This window comes from Balaenoptera ricei, chromosome X, assembly GCF_028023285.1.
Source record: "Balaenoptera ricei isolate mBalRic1 chromosome X, mBalRic1.hap2, whole genome shotgun sequence".
Taxonomy (NCBI): domain Eukaryota; kingdom Metazoa; phylum Chordata; class Mammalia; order Artiodactyla; family Balaenopteridae; genus Balaenoptera; species Balaenoptera ricei.
Genome location: NC_082660.1, coordinates 63,155,189 through 63,181,330, shown reverse-complemented (window position 1 = coordinate 63,181,330; position 26,142 = coordinate 63,155,189). Strand labels below are relative to the sequence as shown.

General features: G+C 38.6%; 1 protein-coding gene across 1 annotated transcript in view; it reads left to right on the top strand.

Moving 5' to 3' along the window:
* Positions 1 to 26,142, top strand: part of TEX11 (testis expressed 11) — a 362,907-nt gene that overhangs the window by 45,139 nt on the left and 291,626 nt on the right. The window contains exons 6-7 of the mRNA XM_059910602.1: positions 7,806 to 7,886; positions 7,977 to 8,096. Coding sequence (XP_059766585.1) covers positions 7,806 to 7,886; positions 7,977 to 8,096 — 201 coding nt within the window. The remainder of the gene's footprint in view (positions 1 to 7,805; positions 7,887 to 7,976; positions 8,097 to 26,142) is intronic.

Sequence of the window (26,142 nt, the reverse complement as noted above, 5' to 3'; positions counted from 1 at the left end):
GGTTTCCCTTTTCTCCACACCCTCTCCAGCATTTGTTGTTTGTAGATTTGCTGATGATGGCCATTCTGACTGGCGTGAGGTGATACCTCATTGTAGTTTTGATTTGCATTTCTCTAATAATTAGTGATGTTGAGCATCTTTTCACGTGCTTCTTGGCCATCTGTATGTCTTCTTTGGGGAAATGTCTATTTAGGTCTTCTGCCAGTTTTTGGGATTGGGTTGTTTGTTTCTATAATATTGAGCTGCATGAGCTGTTTATATATTTTGGAGATTAATCCTTGTCCGTTGATTCATTTGCAAATATTTTCTCCCATTCTGAGGGTTGTCTCTTCGTCTTGTTTATGGTTTCCTTTGCTGTGCAAAAGCTTTTAAGTTTCATTAGGTCCCATTTGTTTATTTTTGTTTTTATTTCCATTACTCTAGGAGGTGGATCAAAAAAGATCTTGCTGTGATTTATGTCAAACAGTGTTCTGCTTATGTTTGCCTCTAAGAGATTTATACTTCCCGGTCTTACATTTAGGTCTCTAATGCATTTTGAGTTTATTTTTGTATATGGTGTTAGGGAGTGTCCTAATTTCATTCTATTACATGTAGCTGTCCAGTTTTCCCAGCACCACTTATTGAAGAGACTGTCTTGTCTCAATTGTATATCCTTGCCTCCTTTGTCATACATTAGTTGACCATAGGTGCGTGGGTTTATCTCTGGGCTTTCTATCTTGTTCCATTGATCTGTGTTTCTGTTTTTGTGCCAGTACCATATTGTCTTGATTACTGTAGCTTTATGGTATAGTCTGAAGTCAGGGAGTCTGATTCCTCCAGCTCTGTTTTTTTCCCTCAAGACTGATTTGGCTATTCGGGGTCTTTTGGGTCTCCATACAAATTTTAAGATTTTTTGTTCTAGTTCCGTAAAAAATGCCATTGGTAATCTGATAGGGATTGCATTGAATCTGTAGATTGCTTTGGGTAGTATAGTCATTTTCACAACATTGATTCTTCCAATCCAAGAACATGGTATATCTCTCCATCTGTTGGTATCACCTTTAATTTCTTTCATCAGTGTCTTATAGTTTTCTGCATACAGGTCTTTTGTCTCCCTAGGTAGGTTTATTCCTAGGTATTTTATTCTTTTTGTTGCAATGGTAAATGGGAGTGTTTCCTTAATTTCTCTTTCAGATTTTTCATCATTAGTGTATAGGAATGCAAGAGATTTCTGTGCATTAATTTTGTATCCTGCAATTTTACCAAATTCATTGATTAGCTCTAGTAATTTTCTAGTGGCATTTTTAGGATTCTCTATGTATAGTATCATGTCATCTGCAAACAGTGACAGTTTTACTTATTCTCTTCCAATTTGTATTCCTTTTATTTCTTCTTCTTCTCTGATTGCCGTGGCTAGGATTTCCAAAACTATGTTGAATAATAGTGGTGAGAGTGGACATCCTTGTCTCGTTCCTAATCTTAGAGGAAATGCTTTCAGTTTTTCACCATTGAGAATGATGTTTGCTGTGGGTTTGTCGTATGTGGCCTCTATTATGTCAAGGTAGTTTCCCTCTATGCCCACTTTCTGAAGAGTTTTTATCATAAATGGGTGTTGAATTTTGACAAAAGCTTTTAATGCATCTATTGAGATGATCATATGGTTTTTTTTCTTCAATTTGTTGATGTGGTATACTGCACTGATTGATTTGCATGTATTGAAGAATGCTTGCATCCCTGGGATAAATCCCACTTGATCATGGTGTATGATCCTTTTAATGTGTTGTTGGATTCTGTTTGCTAGTATTTTGTTGAGGATTTTTGCATCTATATTCATCAGTGATATTGGTCTGTAATTGTCTTTTTTTGTAGTATTTTTGTCTGGTTTTGGTATCTGTGTGATGGTGGCCTCATAGAATGAGTTTGGGAATGTTCCTTCCTCTGCAGTTTTTTGGAAGAGTTTGAGAAGGATACGTGTTAGCTCTTCTCTAAATGTTTGATAGAATTCGCCCGTGAAGCCATCTGGTCCTGGACTTTTGTTTGTTGGAAGATTTTTAATCACAGTTTCAATTTCATTACTTGTGATTGGTCTGTTCATATTTTCTATTTCTTCCTGGTTCAGTCTTGGAAGGTTATACCTTTCTAAGAATTTGTCCATTTCTTCCAGGTTGTCCATTTTTTTGGCATAGAGTTGCTTGTAGTAGTCTCTTAGGATGCTTTGTATTTCTGCGGTGTCTGTTGTAACTTCTCCTTTTTCATTTCTAATTTTATTGAGTTGAGTCCTCTCCCTCTTTTTCTTGATGAGTCTGGCTAATGGTTTATCAATTTTGTTTATCTTCTCAAAGAACCAGCCTTTAGTTTTATTGATCTTTGCTATTGTTTTCTTTGTTTCTATTTCATTTATTTCTGCTCTGATCTTTATGATTTCTTTCCTTCTACTAACTTTGGGGTTTTTTTGTCCTCTTTCTCTAGTTCCTTTAGGTGTAAGGTTAGATAATTTATTTGAGATTTTTCTTGTTTGTTGAGGTAGGCTTATATAGCTATAAACTTCCCTCTTAGAACTGCTTTTGCTGCATCCTATAGGTTTTGGATTGTCGTGTTTTTATTGTCATTTGTCTCTAGGTATTTTTTGATTTCCTCTTTGATTTCTTCAGTGATCTCTTGGTTATTTAGTAACATATTGTTTAGCCTCCATGTGTTTGTGTTTTTTACGTTTTTTTCCCTGTAGTTCATTTCTAATCTCATAGCGTTGTGGTCAGAAAAGATGCTTGATATGATTTCAGTTTTCTTAGATTTACTGAGGCTTGATTTGTGACCCAAGATGTGATCTATCCTGGAGAATGTTCCATGCGCACTTGAGAAGAAAGTGTAATCTGCTGTTTTTGGATGGAATCTACTATAAATATCAGTTAAATCTGTCTGGTCTGTTGTGTCATTTAAAGCTTGTGTTTCCTTATTTATTATCATTTTTGGATGATCTGTTCATTGGTGTAAGTGAGGTGTTAAAGTCCCCCACTATTATTGTGTTACTGTTGATTTCCTCTTCTATAGCTGTTAGCAGTTGCCTTATGTATTAAGGTGCTCCTATGTTGGGTGCATATATATTTATAATTGTTATATCTTCCTCTTGGATTGATCCCTTGATCATTATGTAGTGTCCTTCCTTGTCTCTTGTAACATTCTTTTTTTAAAGTCTAGTTTTATCTGATATGAGAATTGCTTCTCCAGCTTTCTTTTGATTTCCATTTGCATGGAATATCTTTTTCCATCCCCTCACTTTCTGTCTGTATGTGTCCCTAGGTCTGAAGTGGGTCTCTTGTAGACAGCATATAGATGGGTCTTGTTTTTGTATCCATTCTGCAAGCCTGTGTCTTTTTGTTGGAACATTTTATCCATTCACGTTTAAGGTAATTAACGATATGTATGTTCCTATGACCATTTTCTTAATTGTTTTGGGTTTGTTTTTGTAGGTCCTTTTCTTCTCTTGTGTTTCCCACTTAGAGAAGTTCCTTTAGCATTTGTTGTAGAGCTGGTTTGGTGGTGCTGAATTCCCTTAGCTTTTGCTTCTCTGTAAAGATTTTGATTTCTCCATCGCATCTGAATGAGATCCTTGCCGGGTAGAGTAATCTTGGTTGTAGGTTCTTCCCTTTCATCAGTTTAAGTGTATCATGCTACTCCCTTCTGGCTTGTAGAGTTTCTGCTGAGAAATCAGCTGTTAACCTTATGGGAGTTCCCTTGTATGTTATTTGTCGTTTTTCCCTTGCTGCTTTCAATAATTTGTTTTTAATTTTTGCCAATTTGATTACTATGTGTCTCGGCATGTTTCTCCTTAGGTTTATCCTGTATGGGACTCACTGTGCTTCCTGGACTTGGGTGGCTATTTCCTTTCCCGTGTTAGGGAAGTTTTCGACTATAATCTCTTCAAATGTTTTCTCTGGTCCTTTCTCTCTCTCTTGTTCTTCTGGGACCCCTATAATGCGAATGTTGTTGCGTTTAATGTTGTCCTAGAGGTCTCTTAGGCTGTCTTCTTTTCTTTTCATTCTTTTTTCTTTATTCTGTTCCACAGCAGTGAATTCCACCATTCTGTCTTCCAGGTCACTTATCCGTTCTTCTGCCTCAGTTTTTCTGCTATTGATTCTTTCTAATGTAGTTTTCATTTCAGTTATTGTATTGGTCATCTCTGTTTGTTTGTTCTTTAATTCTTCTAGGTCTTTGTTAAACATTTCTTGCATCTTCTCGATCTTTGCCTCCATTCTTTTTCTGAGGTCTTGGATCATCTTCACTATCATTCTGAATTCCTTTTCTGGAAGGTTGCCTATCTCCACTTCATTTAGTTGTTTTTCTGGGGTTTTATCTTCTTCCTTCATCTGGTACATAGCCCTCTGCCTTTTCATCTTGTCTTTCTGTGAGTGTGGTTTTTGTTCCACAGACTGCAGGATTGTAGTTCTTCTTGCTTCTGCTGTATGCCCTCTGGTGGATGAGGCTATCTAAGAGGCTTGTGTAAGTTTCCTCATGGGAGGGACTGGTGGTTGGTAGAGCTGACTGTTGCTCTGGTGGGCAGAGCTCAGGAAAACTTTAATCTGCTTGACTGTTGATGGGTGGGGCTGGGTTCCCTTCCTGTTGATTGTTTGGCCTGAGGCATCCTAACACTGGAGCCTACCTGGGCTCTTTGGTCGGGCTCATGACAGACTCTGGGAGGGCTCACGCCAAGGAGTACTTCCCAGAACTTCTGCTGCCAGTGTCCTTGTTCCCACGGTGCGCCACAGCCACCGCCCGCCTCTGTAGGCGACCCTCCAACACTAGCAGGTAGGTCTGCTTCAGTCTCCCCTGGGGTCACTGCTCCTTCCCCTGGGTCCCGATGTGCACACTACTTTGTGTGTGCCCTCCAAGGGTGGAGTCTCTGTTTCCCCCAGTCCTGTTGAAGTCCTGCAATCAAATCCCACTGGGCTTCAAAGTCTGATTCTCTAGGAATTCCTCCTCCTGTTGCCAGACCCCCAGTTTGGGAAGCCTGACGTGGGGCTCAGAACCTTCACTCCAGTGTGTGGACTTCTGTGGTATAAGTGTTCTCCAGTCTGTGAGTCACCCACCCAGCCATTATGGGATTTGATTTTACTGTGATTGCGCCCCTCCTACCATCTCATTGTGGCTTCTACTTTGTCTTTGGATGTGGGGTGTCTTTTTTGGTGAGTTCCAGTGTCTTCCTGTCAATGATTGTCCAGCAGCTAGTTGTGATTCCGGTGTTCTCACAAGAGGGAGTGAGAGCACATCCTTGTACTCTGCCATCTTGGTTCCTCTCTCTCCTTTTGCTTGTTAAATATAAGCAAATAGGTATTTATTCATATCTCTACCTGCCCCATGTTTCTTAGATAATTGGTAGTATTCCATATGTATCCTTTTCTCCACCTTTTTTTTTTACCCAATTTAACATTATATCCTAGAGATCACTCCATAGCAGTATATAGAGATATTCGTTTTTTTTTTTTTTTGTAGCTACATAGCATTCAATTGGTGCATGTAACTTGTCATATTCAACCAGTCCTCTTTGATGGACATTGGGATGCTGCAATGAATTGCCTTGTGCATATACCTTTTCCTATTTTAAGGCTATTGCTTGTAACCATTTTTGTTTTTACTTCTCACGTTTACTTTCATATATCTTAATCATATGCTTGTATCACTGTATTAGTTTGCTAGGGCTGCCAACAAAATACTACACAGTGGGTGGTCTAAACAATAGAAATTTATTTTCCCACAATTCTGTCCAAGATCACGATCTAAAATCAAGTCCAGGATCAAGGTGTTGGAAGGTTTGTTTTCTCCTGAGGCCTCTCTCCTTGGCTTGCAGATGGCTGCCTTTTCGCTGTGTCCTCATATGGCATTTCCTCTGTGTGGGCACACACCTGGTGTCCCTGTGTGTGTCCAAATTTCTTCTTAAAAGGACACCAGTCAGATTGCATTAGGGCACACCCTAATGGTGTCATTTTAACTTCATCATTTTGTTAAAGGCCCTGTCTTCAAATACAGTCACATTCTGAGGTACTGGGAGCTGGGACTTAAACATATGAATTTTTGGGGGGGGGAGGGGGCGACACAATTCAGACTACAATAATTAAATCTTGATTTATCAGCTTCATATATGATCTGTTTCTTTCTGCTATGATAGATGAAGATTTATCTCATCATATACTACCTCCCCTACTCCTCCTTTCAGTTTTTGTTATACTGTTTTTAATTTATTTTAATTATTATTTTAATTTAAATTTATTTATTTTAATATATTTAAGTTTTTATTTCTTTCTCCATCAGTTTTGGAGAGTATATCTCTACTTTCAACTCTGTGAGGATATTAGTACCTTTATCATTCTCTCTCCCTTTCCCCACCATTACCCTTCCAACTTCTGTTACCTCTAACATTTGCATTTTTGGCTTTATTGATTTCAAAGAATGGAACCTAAAAGGAGCATTTTATTGATTATGACTACTGTTTAATTCTGTGGATAATAATGGTATTTCTCTTTATGTTTCCATCTACTAGCTGTCTTAATTCTATTTCCTCAGGTATTCTGTTTGTTGAGTGTGATGTCCTTTCATATTATTGGTTTCCCTCAAACATTTGGTGATTCTTGCTCATCTTTGATTTGAGATTCCTTGATAGTCTTCTGTGTCACACTGTTTACTGTAACTGAATCCAGTGACTGATGGAGAATTAAGACCAGAGGTTTTGCATTGACCTGTGTTGTCAGCCACCTGGAACTCTGTTTTTCTCTAGCCTAAGGGATTGTACTTACTGTTCCTTTCTGGGGAGGAAGAGAGAATATATCTCTTGGGGATGAAGCCTACTGCATGATACTCCTCCTGTTCATATCCAGAATGTTTCCACATTTTGCATTTTTGTGCATTTTAGGATACGGGATTTTGCCTCATTCCATTTGCTGTCTATTTTTCATAGGTTCTTCATAATTTCAGATCAACCGAAAATGCCCCTTATTTTTCAGGACTATTATTAATAAGAAAAATATGTATATTTTTCTTTTATTTCTAGAAAATATATATAAATCCCTAGAAAGGATATATATAATGTATATGATATGTATCATAATATATATTTATATGATATTATATATATCCTTTCTAGGGGTTTATAGTATATAAAATTTATAGTGTATATTATATACATTTATAGTATATAAAATTTATAGTATATCATAGTGTGTACTATATACACATCATTTCTAGGGATTTATAATAGAAGGGGTGGCTGTAGTGTGTGTTCAATCCTCCATCTTGATTCAGTCCTTGTTTACTTCCACAGTATTTGTGCATATTACTTATCAAGTATTTATTTAAGTGTCTGTCAGTTATAATACTGTGAGCTTCTTCAGGGTGCCTGGCATGTAAAGGATACATAATAAACATTTGCTGGACTAAGAAAAATTTTATTAGAGACATAATTAAAAACTAGAACCGAGGTATGTTGACCTATAGTCTAGTGCTTATCATATAACTTTCTTCAAGTATGTGAGGCATTAAGTTTTAGAACTTTCTCTTCCTGTCTAAATTATCTCAATGTTTTCTTTTAGTATTTTCTCAGAAGATGTGTTTTCAAGTCTATTAATTTTTTATTATTGCTTTTCTTAAGACCGTTTCTCTTTAGTTATGGAGTTCCGAGCAGAACACAGAACTCTAATAAATGCTGTTAGTTTTTCGTTTTCTGTGGATTACACTACTGAATATGGACAGAGGATTAAATATTTTCTCCAGTATAATCCTCAGTCAGTTTGGAAGAGGTGTGAATTTTTAAAAATTATTTTCTAACTTCTTTCTTCCAGATGAATATGAAAACAGGAAAAGGATGGGTGGATGTTGGAAATGCTATGATTGGTGATGAATTTTTTCAAGCTGCCATGGCTGTAAGTTACCATTGATTTTTAGCTGTGGCAGTTATTAGTAACAATTGTGGTTATTCTCATCATTACATTGTATTGTGGTTTATTTTCCAGGGTGTGGAGAAGCTATATGTCATATTAATACAGAGTTGCTCCACTGAGGTCCATGTGACTATGCAGAAGACTGCTACGGAATGGGAAGTTTTCAGAGTGCTTGCTTACCAAGCAGAGTCAGTAGGTATCATAGTCACTAGGGCCTCACAGTGGGGCATTTTATATATGTAAATGCAAAAGTGATGACATGTAACCTATTAGAAGAAAGTCAGGTGTCATTGGTCTTTTATAGGATATTATATTTGACCTTTTTAATCTCTGTTTTATATCTGAAGGTGACATTACTAATGGTGATTGGTACCTATTGGGGTGGATGAGATTGAAAAGACTTACATAACTAATCATCATTTTCAACCACTGCATGTAACATCTATCATTCATTTGTGGCAGCGGCCTCTACTTGACATACCTGTCTCTGTGAATATCTTACATTCACAGTCTACCTAAAATATTTGCCCAAAAAGAGCCTTCACATTTGCAATTATTCTGGGTTGTTTGCTGATGTTTTCTAAAAGTCTGCTGATGTCAGTGTTCAGAGTTGTACTTTACCTCTGTTTGGCTTGTGGGTTTTCTTCTTTTGTCACCATGCAGTTAGGTGTACATTTTCAGTTGACAAAATGTAAGCTGTGATGAGTTTACTCTCTGAAATTATGTAATTCTAGAAATGAAAGAGGCCTTAAGAATCATCTAGCGTAATCTTATTTTAACTTTTTAACATCTTCATTGAGAAATTTATAATTTGTATACTATAAAATTAACACATTTTAAATGTACAATTCAATGGTTTTAGTACATTCATAGAATTGTACAACCTTCACCACAATCTTAAGTTTAAAACATTTTCATTACCCCAGAAGAAACCCCCTATCCATTAGCAGTCACTCCCTATTCCTCCTGACTCCAGCTCTAGCAACCACTAATATACATTCTGTCTTTATAGATTTACCTGTTCTGGGCATTTCATATAAATGAAATCATACAATATTTGGTCTTTTGTGATTAGCTCCTTTTACTTAGCATGTTTTCAAGGTTCATCTATGTTGTAGCATGTATCAATATTTTTATTACCAAGTAATGTTCTACCGTATGGATATACCAAATTTTGTTTATCCATTCATCTGTTGATGAACATTTGGATTGTTTCTAGTTTGAGGCTATTATGAATAATTCTACTGTGAACATTCATGTACAGATTTTTGTGTGTACATTTTTAAATTTCTCTTGGATATATACCTAGGAGTAGAATTGCTGAATAACATGATTACGCTATGTTTAACCTTTTGTGAAACTGCCAGACTGTTTTCCACAGTGGCTGTACCATTTTACACTTCTGCCACTAGTCTCTGAGGGCTCCAATTTCTGCATATCTAGGAGTTTTATAGATTTAGCACTTACGTTTAGGTCTTTGATCCATTTCAAGTTAATTTTCGAGTATGGCATGAGGTGGGAGTCCAACTGCATTCTTTTGCATATAGCTATCCACTTGTCCCAGCACCATTTATTGAAAAGACTATTCTTTCCCCATTGAATGGTCTTAGCACCCTTGTCAAAAATTAATTGATCCTGGCGAGGCTCTGGAACTCTTATTTGAATTTGTGGCATGGAGAGTTCGTGAGGTGGTATTATCCCGATTTTACGAATGGGGAGCCTGAAGCTCAGACAGAATGCCCTAAAACCAACAACACATTGAGTAAATAATACTTAAATAAGAAGACTGCTAGAGGAGACCTTCAAGATGGCAGAGGAGTAAGACGTGGAGATCACCTTCCTCCCCACAAATACATCAGAAGTACATCTACATGAGGAACAACTCCTACAGAACACCTACTGAATGCTGGCAGAAGACCTCAAACTTCCCAAAAGGAAAAAAACTCCCCACGTACCTGGGTAGGGCAAAAGAAAAAAGAAAAAACAGAGACAAAAGAATAAGGATGGGACCTGGACCTCTGGGAGGGAGCTGTGAAGGAGGAAAAGTTTCCACACACTAGGAAGACCCTTCACTGGCGGAGACAGTAGGTGGCAAGGGGGCAAGGATCGGGGCCACGGAGGAGAATGCAGAAACAGGGGTGCAGAGGGAAAAGCAGAGAGATTCCTGCACAGAGAGGCTCAGTGCCAACCAGCACTCACCAGCCCGAGAGGCTTGTCTGTTCACCCGCTGGGATGGTCAGGGGCTGGGAGCTGAGGCTCCGGCTTCGGAGGACAGATCCCAGGGAGAGGACTGGGGTTGGCTGCGTGAACACAGCCTGAAGGGGGCTAGTGCGCCACAGCTAGCCAGGAGGGAGTCCAGGAAAAAGTCTGTAACTGCCTAAGAGGAAAGAGATCATTGTTTTGGGGTGCACGAGGAGAGGGGATTCAGAGCACCGCCTAAACAAACTCGAAAGACGGGCGTGAGCTGCGGCTATCAGCGCGGGCACCAGAGACGGGCATGAAACGCTAAGGCTGCTGCTGCAGCCACCAAGAAGCCAGTGTGCAAGCACAGGTCACTATCCACACCTCCATTTCTGGGAGCCTGTGCAGCCCGCCACTGCCAGGGTCCCGTGATCCTGGGACAACTTCCCTGGGAGAACACATGGCGTGCCTCAGGCTGTTGCAACATTGTGTTGACCTCTGCTGCCGCAGGCTCGCCCCACATTCCATACCCCTCCCTCCCCCCAGCCTGAGTGAGTCAGAGCCCCCTAATCAGCTGCTACTTTAACCCCGTCCTGTCTGAGCAAAGAACAGACACCCTCAGGCGACCTACATGCAGAGGCGGGTCCAAATCCAAAGCTGAACCCCAGGAGCTGTGTGAACAAAGAAGAGAAAGGGAAATTTCTCCCAGCAGCCTCAGGAGCAGCAGATTAAATCTCCACAATCAACTTGATGTACGCTGCATCTGTGGAATACCTGAAGAGACAATGAATCATCCCAAAATTGAGGAGGTGGACTTTGGGAGCAACTGTAGACTTGAGATTTGCTTTCTGCATCTAATTTGTATCTGGTTTTATGTTTATCTTAGTTTAGTATTTAGAGTTTATTATGATTAGTAGATTTATTTATTGATTTGGTTGTTCTCTTCCTTTTTCTTTTTTTAATCTATATAGATACATACATTTTTCCTTTTTCTCTTGTGGTGAGTGTGTATGTGTATGCTGCTTTTTGTGATATTTTTCTGTATAGCTTTGCTTTTACCGTTTGTCCTAGGGTTCTGTTTGTCTGTTTTTTTCCTTTTTTTTTTTTTTAGTAGAGGTTTTAGTGCTTGTTATCATTGGTGGATTTGTTTTTTTGGTTTGGTTGCTCTCTTCTTTCTTTCTTTTTTTCTCCCTTTGATTCTGAGCCATGCGGCTGACAGGGTCTTGGTGTTCTGGCCGGGTGTCAGGCCTCTGCCTCTGAGGTGGGAGAGCCAAGTTCAGGACATTGGTCCACCAGAGACCTCCCGGCTCCACGAAATATCAAACGGCGAGAGCTCTCCCGGAGATCTCCATCTCGACGATAAGACCCAGGTCCACTCAACGACCAGCAAGCTACAATGCTGGACATCCTATGCCAAACAACTAGCAAGACAGGAACACAACCCCACCCAGTAGCAGAGAGGCTACCTAAAATCATAAAAACATCACAGACACCCCAAAACACACCACTGGTCATGGTCCTGGCCAGCAGAAAGACAAGATCCAGCCTCATCCACCAGAACACAGACACCAGTCCCCTCCATCAGGAAGCCTACACAACCCACTAAACCAACCTTAGCCACTGGGGGCAGGCACCAAAAACAACGGGAACTATGAACCTGCAGCCTGCGAAAAGGAGACCCCAAACACAGTAAGTTAAGCAAAATGAGGAGACAGAGAACCACATAGCAGATGAAGGAGCAAGGGAAAAACCCATCAGACCAAACAAATGAAGAGGAAATAGGCAGTCTACCTGAAAAATAATTCAAAATAGTGACAGTAAAGATGATCCAAAATCTTGGAAATGGAATGGAGAAAATACAAGAAACTTTTAACAAGGACCTAGAAGAACTAAAGAGTAAACAAACAATGATGAACAACACACTAAATGAAATTAGAAATTCTCTAGAAGGGATCAATAGCAGAACAACTGAAGCAGAAGAACGGATAATTGACCTGGAAGATAAAATAGTGGAAATAACTACCACAGAGCAGAATAAAGAAAAAAGAATGAAAAGAATTGAAGACAGTCTCAGAGACCTCTGGGACAACATTAAACACACCAACGTTCAAATAATAGGGATCCCAGAAGAAGAAGAGAATAAGAAAGGGACTGAGAAAATATTCGAAGAGATGATAGTTGAAAACTTCCCTAACATGGAAAAGGAAATAGTTAATCAAGTACACGAAGCGCAGAGGATCCCATGCACAATAAATCCAAGGAGAAACATGCCAAGACACATACTAATCAAACTATCAAAAATTAAATACAAAGAAAAAAAATTAAAAGCAGCAAGGGAAAAACAGCAAATAACATACAAGGGAATCCCCATAAGGTTAACAGCTGATCTATCTGCAGAAACTCTGCAAGCCAGAAAGGAGTGGCAGGACATATTTAAAGTGATGAAAGGGAAAAACCTACAACCAAGATTACTCTAGCCAGCAAGGATCATATTCAGATTTGACGGAGAAATTAAAACCTTTACAGACAAGCAAAAGCTAATAAGAGAATTCAGCACCACTAATCCAGCTTTACAACAAATTCTAAAGGAACTTCTCTAAGCAGGAAACACAAGAGAAGGAAAAGACCTACAGTAACACACCCAAAACAACTAAAAATGATAATAGGAACATACATATCGATAACTACCTTAAACGTAAATGGGTTAAGTGCTCCAACCTAAAGACATAGACTGGCTGAATGGATACAAAAACAAGACCCGTATATATGCTGTCTACAAGAGACCCACTTCAGACCTAGGGACACATACAGACTGAAAGTGAGGGGATGGAAGAAGATATTCCATGCAAATGGAAATCAAAAGAAAGCTGGAGTAGCAATTCTCATATCAGACAAAAGAAACATTAAAATAAAGAGTATTACAAGAAACAAAGAAGGACACTATGTAATGATCAAGGGATCAATCCAAGAAGAAGATATAACAATTGTAAATATTTATGCACCCAACATAGGAGCACCTCAATACATAAGGCAAATGCTAACAGCCATATAATGGGAAATCGACAGTAACACAATCATAGTAGGGGACTTTGACACCCTACTTTCACCAATGGACAGATTATCCAAAATGAAAATAAATAAGGAAACACAAGCTTTAAGTGATTAATTAAACAAGATGGACTTATTTGAAGTTTATAGGAAATTCCAACCAAAAACAACAGAATACAGTTTCTCCTAAAGTACTCATGGAACAGTCTCCAGGATATATCATATCTTGGGTCACAAATCAAGCCTTGGTAAATTTAAGAAAATTGAAATCATATCAAGTATCTTTTCCAACCACAGTGCTATGAGACTAGGTATCATTTACAGGAAAAAATCTGTAAAAAATACAAACGCATGGAGGCCAAAGAATACACTATTAAATAACCAAGGGATCACTGAAGAAATCAAAGAGGAAATCAAAAAATACCCAGAAACCAATGACAATGAAAACAGGACGACCCAAAACCTATGACATGCAGCAAAAGCAGTTCTAAGAGGGAAGTTTATAGCAATACAGTCCTACCTCAAGAAACAAGAAACATCTCAAACAACCTAACCTTTCACCTAAAGCAATTAGAGAAAGAAGAAGAAAAAACACCCAAATTTAGTAGATGGAAAGAAATCATAAAGGTCAGGTCAGAAATAAATGAAAAAGAAATGAAGGAAACAGTAGCAAAATTCAATAAAACTAAAAGCTGGTTCTTTGAGAAGATAAACAAAATGAATAAACCATTAGGCAGACTCATCAAGAAAAAAAGGGAGAAGATTCAAATCAATAGAATTAGATACGAAAAAGGAGAAGTGACAACTGACACTGCAGAAATACAAAGGATCATGAGAGATTAGTACAAGCAACTATATGCCAGTAAAATTGACAAACTGGATGAAAGGGACAAATTCTTAGAAAAGCACAACCTTCTGGGACTGAACCAGGAAGAAATAGAAAATGTAAACAGACCAATCACAAGCACTGAAATTGAGACTGTGATTAAAAATCTTTGAACAAACAAAAGCCCAGGACGAGATGACCTGACAGGCGAATTCTATCAAAAATTTAGAGAAGAGCTAAAATATAGCATAGGGAAAAACACTCCCAAACTCATTCTATGAGCCCGCCATCACCCTGATACCAAAACCAGACAAAGACGTCACAAAGAAAGAAAACTACAGGCCAATATCACTGATGAACATAGATGCAAAAATCCTTAACAAAATACTAGCAAACAGAATCCAACAGCACATGAAAGGGATCATACACCATGATCAAGTGGGGTTTATCCCAGGTATGCAAGGATTCTTCATTGTATGCAAGTCAATCAATGTGATAAACCATATTAACAAACTGAAGGAGAAAATCCATATGATCATCTCAATAGATGCAGAAAAAGCTTTTGACAAAATTCAGCACCCATTTATGATAAAAACCCTGCAGAAAGTGGGCATAGAGGGAACTTACCTCAATGTAATAAAGGCCATATAAGACAAACCCGCAGCCAACATCATTCTCAGTGGTGAAAAACTGAAACCATTTCCACTAAGATCAGGAACAAGACAAGGCTGTCCACTCTCACCACTATTATTCAACATAGTTTTGGAAGTCTTAGCCACAGCACTCAGAGAAGAAAAAGAAATAAAATGAATCCAAATCAGAAGAGAAGAAATAAAGCTGTCACTGTTTGCATATGACATGATACTATGCAAAGAGAATCCTAAAGACGCTTCCCTAAAACTACTAGAGCTAATCAATGAATTTGGTAAAGTAGCAGGATACAAAATTAATGCAGAGAAATCTCTTGCATTCCTATACACTAAGGAAGAAAAATCTGAAATAGAAATTAAGGAAACACTCCCATTTACCACTGCAACAAAAAGAATAAAATAGCTAGGAGTAAACCTACCTAAGGAGACAAAAGACCTGTATGTAGAAAACTATAAGACACTCTTGAAAAAAATTAAAGATGATACAAAGAGATGGAGAGATATATCATGTTCTTGGATTGGAAAAATCAACATTGTGAAAATGACTATACTACCCTAAGCAATCTACAGATTCAGTGCAATCCCTCTCAAGCTCCCAGTGGTATTTATCACAGAACTAGAACAAAAAATTTCACAATTTGTAGGGGAACACAAAAGACCCTGATTAGCCAAAGGAATCTTGAGAAAGAAAAACAAAGCTGTAGGAATCAGGCTTCTGGTCTTCAGACTATACTACAAAGCTACAGTAATCAAGACAGTATGGTACTGGCACAAAAACAAATATAAATCAATGGAACAGGATAGAAAGCCCAGAGATAAACCCATGCACATATGGTCACCTTATTTTTGATAAAGGAGGCAAGAATATACAGTGGAGAAAAGACAGCCTATTCAATAAGTGGTGCTGGGAAAACTGGACAGCTACACATAAAAGAATGAAATTAGAACACTCCCCAACACCATGCACAAAAATAAACTCAAAATGGATTAAAGATCTAAATATAAGGCCAGACACTATCAAACTCTTAGAGGAAAACATAGGCAGAACACTCTATGACATAAATCACAGCAAGATCCTTTTTGGCCCACCTCCTTGAGAAATGGAAGTAAAAACAAAAATAAACAAAGGAGACCTAATGAAACTTAAAATCTTTTGCACAGCAAAGGAAAACATAAACAAGATGAAAAGAAAACCCTCAGTTTGGGAGAAAATATTTGCAAACGAAGCAACTGACAAAGGATTAATCTCCCCAATTTACAAGCATCTCATGCAGCTCAATATCAAAAAGACAAACAACCCAATCCCAAAATGGGTAGAAGACCTAAATAGACATTTGTCCAAAGAAGATATACAGATTTCCAACAAACACATGAAAGGATGCTCAACATCAGTAATCATTAGAGAAATGCAAATCAAAAGTACACTGAGGTATCACCTCACACCACTCAGAATAGCCATCATCAAAAAATCTGCAGACAGTAAATGCTGGAGAGGGTGTGGATAAAAGGGATCCCTGTTGCACTGTTGGTGGGAATGTAAATTGATGCAACCACTATGGAGGTTCTTTAAAAAACTACAAATAGAACTACCATACAACCCAGGAATCCCACTACTGGGCATATACCCTGAGAAAACCATAATTCAAAAAGAGTCATGTAGCACAATGTTCATTGCAGCTCTATTTACAATAGCCAGGACATTGAAGCAACCTAAGTGTCAGTCGACAGATGAATGGATAAAGAAGATGTGGCAAATATATACAACGTAATATTACTCAGCCATAAGAAGAAACGAAATTGAGTTATTTGTAGTGAGGTGGATGGACCTAGAGTGTGTCATCCAGAGTGAAGTAAGTCAGAAAGAGAAAACACATACCGTATGCTTACACATATATATGGAATCTAAAAAAAAAAAAGGTCTGAAGAACCTAGGGGCAGGGCAAGAATAAAGATGCAGACATAGAGAATGGACTTAGGACACAGGGAGGGGAAACTAAGCTGGGAGGAAGTGAGAGTGTGAGAGAGTGGCATTGACATATATACACTACCAAATGTAAAATAGATAGCTAGTGGGAAGCAGCCACATAGCTCAGGGAGATCAGCTTGGTGCTTTGTGATCACCTAGAGGGGTGGGATAGGGAGGTTGGGAGGGAAACGCAAGAGGGACGAGATATGGGAATGTATTTATATGTATAGCTGATTCATTTTGTTATAAAGCAGAAAGTAACACACCATTGTAAAGCAATTATACTCCAATAAAGATGTTAAAAAAAGAGCCAAAAAAAGGCTATAATTTTTAGATCTGTGTCAACTAAACATAGGAGGAATAGAGAGTTACAATAATATTATCTTTGAAACTAAAAATCAAGTTTAATGATCTAGAGAACAAATTAAATTAAATTGATCTAATTTGGTCATTGTTTTTAAAAATTTTACCTCTATATCAGTCTGGGATTGCACTGCCTTTCCGATTCAAAAAGGCTATTCCAACCAAGAGCCTTCTGATGAGGAAATGACACATGGATTGGAGTGTAATAAAATACCAAGTGTGTTATTTTGAATTATTCTCATGCTTGAGAACAGAAATACCTTAAGCTTTGATAAAATGGTGCAATTTTATATTTTCCATTTGAGTACCTTAAAACGTTCATTGTCTTTTAATGAAACTACAGGGGGCAAGAGCAGAGATGAAAAGATGTAGTACTGTAAAAGGGATGGCTTTTAGCTTCTAGTACTTGAGTGAAGACACTACAATAAAGTAAGATGGAGTGCAGCAACAAGTTTTGTGCCTTGAAGCTTCCTCTTCTCTGTGGCAGTAATTTGGAGTTAATTTGTGCAGTTTCTCAATAAAAGACTTAGTGTTTAAAAAAAAATTAATTGATCCTAAATGTGAGGGTTTATTTCTGGACTCCTGATTCTGTTCCATTGATCTATATGTTTGTCCTTTTACCAGTGCCACACTGTCTTGATTACAGTAGCTATGTAGTCAGTTTTGAAAACAGGAAGTGTGAGTTTCCAGCTTTGTTATTTTTCAAGATTATTCGGCTCTTCTGGGTCTCTTGCATTTCCATGTGAACTTTAGGATATGCTTCTCAATTTCTGCAACAAATCAGCTGGGATCCTGATAGGAATAGCATTCAATCTGTGGATCAATTTGAGGAGTATTGCTATCTTAATCATGTTAAGTTTTCTGATCCATGAATATGAGATATCTACCCATTTTTTTAGGTTTTGTTTAATTCCTTCTCATTTTTTAAATGATGAAACAGGTTCAGAGAGAAGGTGTGAGTTAGTTGAAGATCTAAGACCAGAACCAAGATTTTCTGACTTTTAGTCTAACGCTCCCTACCCTACAACTTAGGTTGACTATTTAAAAAGAGAGCCCCTTGTGGTAATTTTGTCTTGCCTTGTAATGTTAATATCCTTTGTGGGCTACTTTAATGCAACTACTATAAAATACTGATATGAAGTCCAGCAGGTCTTGGTCTTGTATCTTAACTATTACACCAACTTGCTGTATGACCTTGGGCTGTTAAACTCCGCAAGCCTATAAAATTCCAATATTTAAGAAACCAACTCCCTATATAATACACTGTGTCAGGGGTACATTTGGCTTGATAGCAGTTCACGTGAGAAAAAACCTGAGTGCTTTATTTAATTTTTTTATTGACATATAGTTGATGTACAATATTATATGTTACATGTGTGCAATATAATGATTGACAATTTTTAAGGTTATACTCCAATTATAGTTATTATAAAATATTGGCTATATTCCCGTGTTACACGATACATCCTTGTAGCTTATTTTATACATAATAGTTTTTTTTTCTCTTTTTTAAAAAATTTTTTTAAACATTTTTATTGGAGTATAATTGCTTTACAATGGTGTGTTAGTTTCTGCTTTATAACACAGTGAATCAGTTATACATATACATATATCGCCATATCTTTTCCCTCTTGTGTCTCCCTCCCTGCCACCCTCCCTATCCCACCCTTCTAGCTGGTCACAAAGCACTGAGCTGATCTCCCTGTGCTATGCGACTGCTTCCCACTAGCTATCGATTTTACATTTGGTAGTGTATATATGTCCATGTACACACTACCACTCTCTCACTTTGTCCCAGCTTACCCTTCCCCCCCACCCCCGTGTCCTCAAGTCCATTCTCTAGTAGGTCTGCGTCTTTATTCCCATCTTGCCCCTAGGTTCTTCATGAAAATTTTTTTTTTAGGTTCCATATATATGTGTTAGCATACAGTATTTGTTTTTCTCTTTCTGAGTTACTTCACTCTGGATGACAGACTCTAGGTCCATCCACCTCACTACAAATAACTCAATTTCGTTTCTTTTTATGGCTGAGTAATATTCCATTGTATATATGTGCCGCATCTTCTTTATCTATTCATGTCATGAACATTGTGGTACATGACTCTTTTTGAATTATGGTTTTCTCAGGGTATATGCCCAGTAATTGGATTGCTGGGTTGTATGGTAGTTCTATTTGTAGTTTTTTAAGGAACCTCCATATGTTCTCCATAGTGGCTGTATCAATTTACATTACCTCCAACAGTGCAAGAGGGTTCCCTTTTCTCCACACCCTCTCCAGCATTTATTGTTTGTAGATTTTTTGATGATGGCCATTCTGACCGGTGTGAGATGATATCGCATTGTAGTTTTGATTTGCATTTCTCTAATGGTTAATGATGTTGAGCATTCTTTCATATGTTTGTTGGCAATCTGTATATCTTCTTTGGAGAAATGTCTGTTTAGGTCTTCTGCCCATTTTTGGATTGGGTTGTTTGTTTTTTTGATATTGAGCTGCATGAGCTGCTTGTAAATTGTGGAGATTAATCCTTTGTCAGTTGCTTCGTTTGCAAATATTTTCTCCCATTCTGAGGGTTGTCTTTTTGTCTTGTTTATGGTTTCCTTTGTTGTGCAAAAGCTGTTAAGTTTCATTAGGTCCCATTTGTTTATTTTTGTTTTTATTTCCATTTCTCAAGGAGGTGGACCAAAAAGGATCTTGCTGTGATTTATGGCATAGAGTGTTCTGCCTATGTTTTCCTCTAAGAGTTTGATAGTGTCTGGCCTTACATTTAGGTCTTTAATCCATTTTGAGTTTATTTTTGTGTATGGTGTTAGGGAGTGTTCTAATTTCATTCTTTTACATGTAGCTGTCCAGTTTTTTAGTCTTAAAAAGTTTTTATTCTTCAGTTTGTTAATATGGTGTATCACATTGATTGATTTGCGTATATTGAAGAATCCTTGCATACCTGGGATAAACCCCACTTGATTATGGTGTATGATCCCTTTAATATGCTGTTGGATTCCGTTTGCTTGTATTTTATTGAGGATTTTTGCATCTGTGTTCATCAGTGATATTGGTCTGTAGTTTTCTTTTTTTGTGACATCTTTGTCTGATTTTGGTATCAGGGTGATGGTGGCCTCGTAGAATGAGTTTGGGTGTGTTCCTCCCTCTGCTATGTTTTCGAAGAGTTTGAGAAGGATAGGTGTTAGCTCTTCTGTAAATGTTTGATAGAATTCGCCTGTGAAGCCATCTGGTCCTGGGCTTTTGTTTGTTGGAAGATTTTTAATCACAGTCTCAATTTCAGTGCTTGTGATTGGTCTGTTCATATTTTCCATTTCTTCCTGGTTCAGTCTCATAAGGTTGTGCATTTCTAAGAATTTGTCCATTTCTTCCAGGTTGTCCATTTTATTGGCATATTGTTGCTTGTAGTAATCTCTCATGATCCTTTGTATTTCTGCAGTGTCAGTTGTTACTTCTCCTTTTTCATTTCTAATTCTGTTGATTTGAGTCTTCTCCCTTTTTTTCTTGATGAGTCTGGCTAATGGTTTATCAATTTTGATTATTTTCTCAAAGAACCAGCTTTTAGTTTTATTGATCTCTGCTATCGTTTCTTTCATTTCTTTTTCATTTATTTCTGATCTGATCTTTATGATTTCTTTCCTTCTGCTAACTTTGGGGTTTTTTTGTTCTTCTTTCTGTAATGGCTTCAGGTGTAAGGTTAGGTTGTTTATTTGAGATGTTTCTTGTTTCTTCATGTAGGATTGTATTGCTATAAACTTCCCTGTTAGAACTGTTTTGGCTGCATCCCATAGGTTTTGGGTCGTCGTGTTTTCATTGTCATTTGTTTGTAGGTATTTCTTGATTTCCTCTTTGATTTCTTCAGCGATCTCTTGGTTGTTAAGTAGTGTATTGTTTAGCCTCCATGTGTTTGTATTTCTTACAGATTTTTTCCTTTAATTGATATCTAGTCTTATAGCATTGTCGTCAGAAAAGATACTTGATACGATTTCAATTTTCATAAATTTACCAAGGCTTGATTTGTCACCGAAGATATGATCTATATTGGAGAATGTTCCATGAGCACTTGAGAAGAATGTGTATTCTGTTGTTTTCAGATGGAATGTCCTATAAATATCAGTTAATTCCATCTTGTTTAATGTATCATTTAAAGCTTGTGTTTCCTTATTTATTTTCCTTTTGGATGATCTGTCATTGGTGAAAGTGGGGTGTTAGAGTCCCCTACTATGATGGTGTTACTGTTGATTTCCTCTTTTATGGCTGTTAGTATTTGCTTTATGTATTGAGGTGCTCCTATGTTGGGTGCATAAATATTTACAATTGTTATATCTTCTTCTTGGATTGTTCCCTTGATCATTATGTAGTGTCCTTCTTTGTCTCTTGTAATAGTCTTTGTTTTAAAGTCTATTTTGTGTGATATGAGAATTGCTACTCCAGCTTTCTTTTGATTTCCAATTGCATGGAATATCTTTTTCCATCCCCTCAGTTTCAGTCTGTATGTGTCCCTAGGTCTGAAGTGGGTCTCTTGTAGACAGCATATATATGGGTTTGTTTTTGTATCCATTCAGCCAGTCTGTGTCTTTTGGTGGGAGCATTTAATCCATTTGCATTTAAAGTAATTATCAATATGTATGTTCCTATTACCATTTTCTTAATTGTTTTGGGTTTGTTATTTTAGGTCTTTTCCTTCTCTTGTGTTTCCTGCCTAGAGATGTTCCTTTAGCATTTGTTGAAAAGCTCGTTTGGTGGTGCTGAATTCTCTTAGCTTTTGCTTGTCTCTAAAGGTTTTAGTTTCTGCATCAAATCTGAATGAGAGTCTTGCTGGGTAGAGTAATCTTGGTTGTAGGTTTCCCCCTTTCATCACTTTAAATATGTCCTACCCCTCCCTTCTGGCTTGCAGAGTTTGTGCTGAAAGATCAGCTGTTAACCTTATCGGGATTCCCTTGTATGTTATTTGTTGTTTTTCCCTTGCTGCTTTTAATATTTTTTCTTTAATTTAATTTTTGATAGTTTGATTCATATGTGCCTTGGTGTGTTTCTCCCTGGATTTATCCTGTATGGGAGTCTCTGTGCTTCCTGGACTTGATTAACTATTTACTTTCCCATATTAGGGAAGTTTTCAACTCTAATCTCTTTAAATATTTTCTCCGTCCCTTTCTTTTTCTCTTCTTCTTCTGGGACCCCTATAATTCGAATGTTGGTGCATTTAATGTTGTCCCAGAGGTCTCTGAGACTGTCCTCAATTCCTTTCATTCCTTCTTCTTTATTCTGGTCTGCAGTAGTTATTTCCACTATTTTATCTTCCAGGTCACTTATCCGTTCTTCTGCCTCAGTTATTCTGCTATCGATCCCTTCTAGAGAATTTTTAATTTCATTTATTGTGTTGTTCATCATGGTTTGTTTGCTCTTTAGTTCTTCTAGCTCCGTGTTAAATGTTTCTTGTATTTTCTCCATTCTATTTCCTAGATTTTGGATCATCTTTACTATCATTATTTTGAATTCTTTTTCAGGTAGCCTGCCTATTTCCTCTTCATTAGGTCTGGTGGGTTTTTACCTTGCTCCTTCATCTGCTGTGTGTTTCTCTGTCTTCTCATTTTGCTTAACTTACTGTATTTGGGGGTCTCCTTTTCACAGGCTGCAGGTTCGTAGTTTCCGTTGTTTTTGGTGTCTGCCCCCAGTGGCTAAGTTTGGTTCCGTGGGTTGTGTAGGCCTCCTGGTGGAGGAGACTGGTGTCTGTGTTCTGGTGGATGAGCCTGGATCTTGTCTTTCTGATGGCAGGTCCACGTCTGGTGGTGTGTTTTGGGGTGTCTGTGACCTTATTATGATTTTAGGCAGCCTCTCTGCTACTGGGTGGGGTTGTGTTCCTGCCTTTCTAGTTGTTTGGCATAGGGTGTCAAGCACTGTAGCTTGCTCTTCGTTGAGTGGAGCTGGGTCTTGGCATTGAGATGGAGATCTCTGGGAGATTTTCACCATTTGATATTACATGGAGCTGGGAGGTCTCTGGTGGACCAATGTCCGGAACTTGGCTCTCCCACCTCAGAGGCACAACCCTGACCCCTGGCTGGAGCAGCAAGATCCTGTCATCCACATTGCTCAGAATAAAAGGGAGAAAAAAAGAAGGAAAGAAAGGAAAAGATAAAATATAATAAAATTAAAATGTTATTAAAAGAACAACATATAATTATTAAAAATTTTTTTAAAGTAATTAAAAAGAACGAAGGAAAGAAGAGAACAACCAAACCAAATAAGAAGTCCACCAATGATAACAAGCGTTGAAAAGTATACTAAAAAAACAAAGAACGAACAGACAGAACCCTAGGACAAATGGTAAAAGCAAAGCTGTACAGACAAAATCACACACAGAAGCATACACATACACACTCACAAAAACAGAAGAAGGGGAAAAAATATATATCGTTGCTCCCAAAGTCCACCTCCTCAATTTGGGATGATTCATTGTCTATTCAGATATTCCACAGATGTAGGGTACAGCAAGTTGGTTGTGAACATTTAATCCGCTGCTCCTGAGGCTGCTGGCAGAATTTTCCCGTTTTCTTCTTTGTTCACACAGCTCCTGGGGTCAGCTTTGGATTTGGCCCTGCCTCTGCATGTAGGTTGCCTGACGGCGTCTGTTCTTACTCAGACAGGACGGGGTTAAAGGAGCAGCTGATTCAGGGGCTCTGGCTCACTGAGGCCTGGGGGAGGGAGGGGCACGGAGTGTGGGGTGAGCTGCGGCAGCAGAGGCCGGCGTGACGTTGCAGCAGCCTGAGGCGTGCTGTGTGTTCTCCCGGGGATGTTGTCCCTGGATCACGGGACCCTGGAAGTGGCGGGCTGCACAGGCTCCCGGGAGGGGCGGTGTGGATAGTGACTTGTGCTCGCATACAGGCTTCTTGGTGGCTGCAGCAGCAGCCTGAGCGTCTCTTGCCCGTTTCTGGGGCCGCGCTGATAGCCTCGGCTCACGCCTGTCTCTGGAGCTCCTTTAAGCGGCGCTCTTAATCCCCTCTCCTCATGCACCAGGAAACAAAGAGGCAAGAAAAAGTCTCTTGCCTCTTCGGCAGCTCCAGACTTTTTCCCGGACTCCATCCCAGCTAGCTGTGGCACACTAGTTCCCTTCAGGCTGTGTTCATGCAGCCAACCCCAGTCCTCTCCCTGCGATCTGTCCTCCGAAGCCGGAGCCTCAGCTCCCAGCCCCTGCCCGTTCCGGCTTGTGAACAGACAAGCATCTCTGGATGGTAAGTGCTGGTCGGCACTGATCCTCTGTGCAGGAATCTCTCCGCTTTGCCCTGTGCACCCCTGTTGATGCGCTCTCCTCTGTGGCTCCGAAGCTTCCCCCCTCCGCCACCCGCCGTCTCTGCCCGCGACGGGGCTTCCTAGTGTGTGGAAGCTGTTCCTCCTTCACAGCTCTCTCCCTCTGGTGCGGGTCCCGTCCCTATTGTTTTGTCTCTGTTTTTTCTTTTGCCCTACCCAGGTACGTGGGGAGTTTCTTGCCTTTTGGGAGGTCTGAGGTCTTCTGCCAGTGTTCAGTAGGTGTTCTGTAGGAGTTGTTCCACTTGCAGATGTATTTCTGATGTATTTGTGAGGAGGAAGGTGATCTTCACGTCTCACTGTTCTGCCATCTTGAAGCTCCCCTCTACCTATTTATTTTTAAAGAGACTCCCAAACTGTTTTTTAGAGTGGCTGTGACATTTTAATTCCCACCAGCAATATATGAGAGATCCCATTCTCTGCATCCATGCTAGCATTTGGTATTGTGACTTAGTTTAGCTGTTCTATTAGACGTGTAGTGATATCTCATCAGTTTTAATTTGTTTTTCACTAATGGCTAATGATGTCGAATTTTTTTAATGTACTTATTTGCCATTTGTATATTCTTTTTTTTAAAAAATTTAGTTATTTGTTTATTTATTTTTGGCTGCTTTGGGTCTTCGTTGCTGCACACGGGCTTTCTCTAGTTGCGGCGAGCGGGGACTAGTCTTCGTTGTGGTGTGCGGGCTTCTCATTGTGGTGGCTTTTCTTGTTGTGGAGCACAGGCTCTAGGCGCACGGGTTTTAGTAGTTGTGGCAGTAGTTGTGGCTCAGTAGTTGTGGCTCGTGGGCTCTAGAGTGCAGGCCCAGTAGTTGTGGCGCACGGGCTTAGTTGCTCCGCGGCATGTGGGATCTTCTCCGAGCAGGGCTCAAACCCATGTCCCCTGCATTGGCAGGCGGATTCTTAACCACTGTACCACCAGGGAAGTCCCGCCATTTGTATATACTCTTAGGTGAGATGTGTCTTAATGTCTCCTGGCCATTTTGTAATTGGATTGTTTGAATTTTTTACTCTGAATTTCGAGAATTATATATTCTAGATTTGAGTCCTTTGTCAAATATGTGTTGTAAATATTGTCACTTAGTCTGTAGCTTGTCTGTTCAGTCTTTTAATCGGTTTGCAGAACAAAAGTAATTTTGATGAAGTCCAATTGATTTTTTTCTATTATGGATTATGCTTTTGGTATTCTGTCTGAAAACTCTTCACCAAGCCTTAGATCTGAACGATTTTCTCCTATATTTTCTTCTAAAAGTTTTATAGCTTTACCTTTTGTGTTTAAATCTATGATTGATTTTGAGTTAATTTTTGTGTAAGATGTGAGGTTTAGGTCGAGGTTCCTTTTTTGTTTATGGATATCCAATTGCTCCAGCACATTTAGTTGAAAAGGCTATCCCTCTGCCATTGAATTGCTTTTGCACATTTGTTAAATATCAGTTGGCCATACTTGTGTGGATGGATCTCTTTCTGGGATCTCTATTCTTTCCTTTTGATCTATGGGTGTATCCTTCTTTCAATACCACACTGTCTTGGTTACTATAGGTATAAAGTCTTGAAAATGTGTAGAGTCATTGTTTCCATTTTATTATTATTTTTCAGAATTATTTTAGCTATTCTAATTCCTTTTCCTTTACATATAAATTTTAGAATAATCTTGTCCACATTTACACAAAGTTTTTGCTGGAATTTTCATTGGAATTATGTTCAGCCTATATATCAATTTGGGGAGAATTGACATCTGTTTTCATTTGTTGCTTGTGCTTTAGTTGTCATATCTGAGAAACCATTGCCTAATCCAGGATCATGAAGATTTACTCCTGTATTTTAGTCTAAGAATTTTATAGCTTTTAGCTTTACATTTAAGCCTTTGGTCCACTTTGAGTCAGTTTTTCATATGACATGAGGTA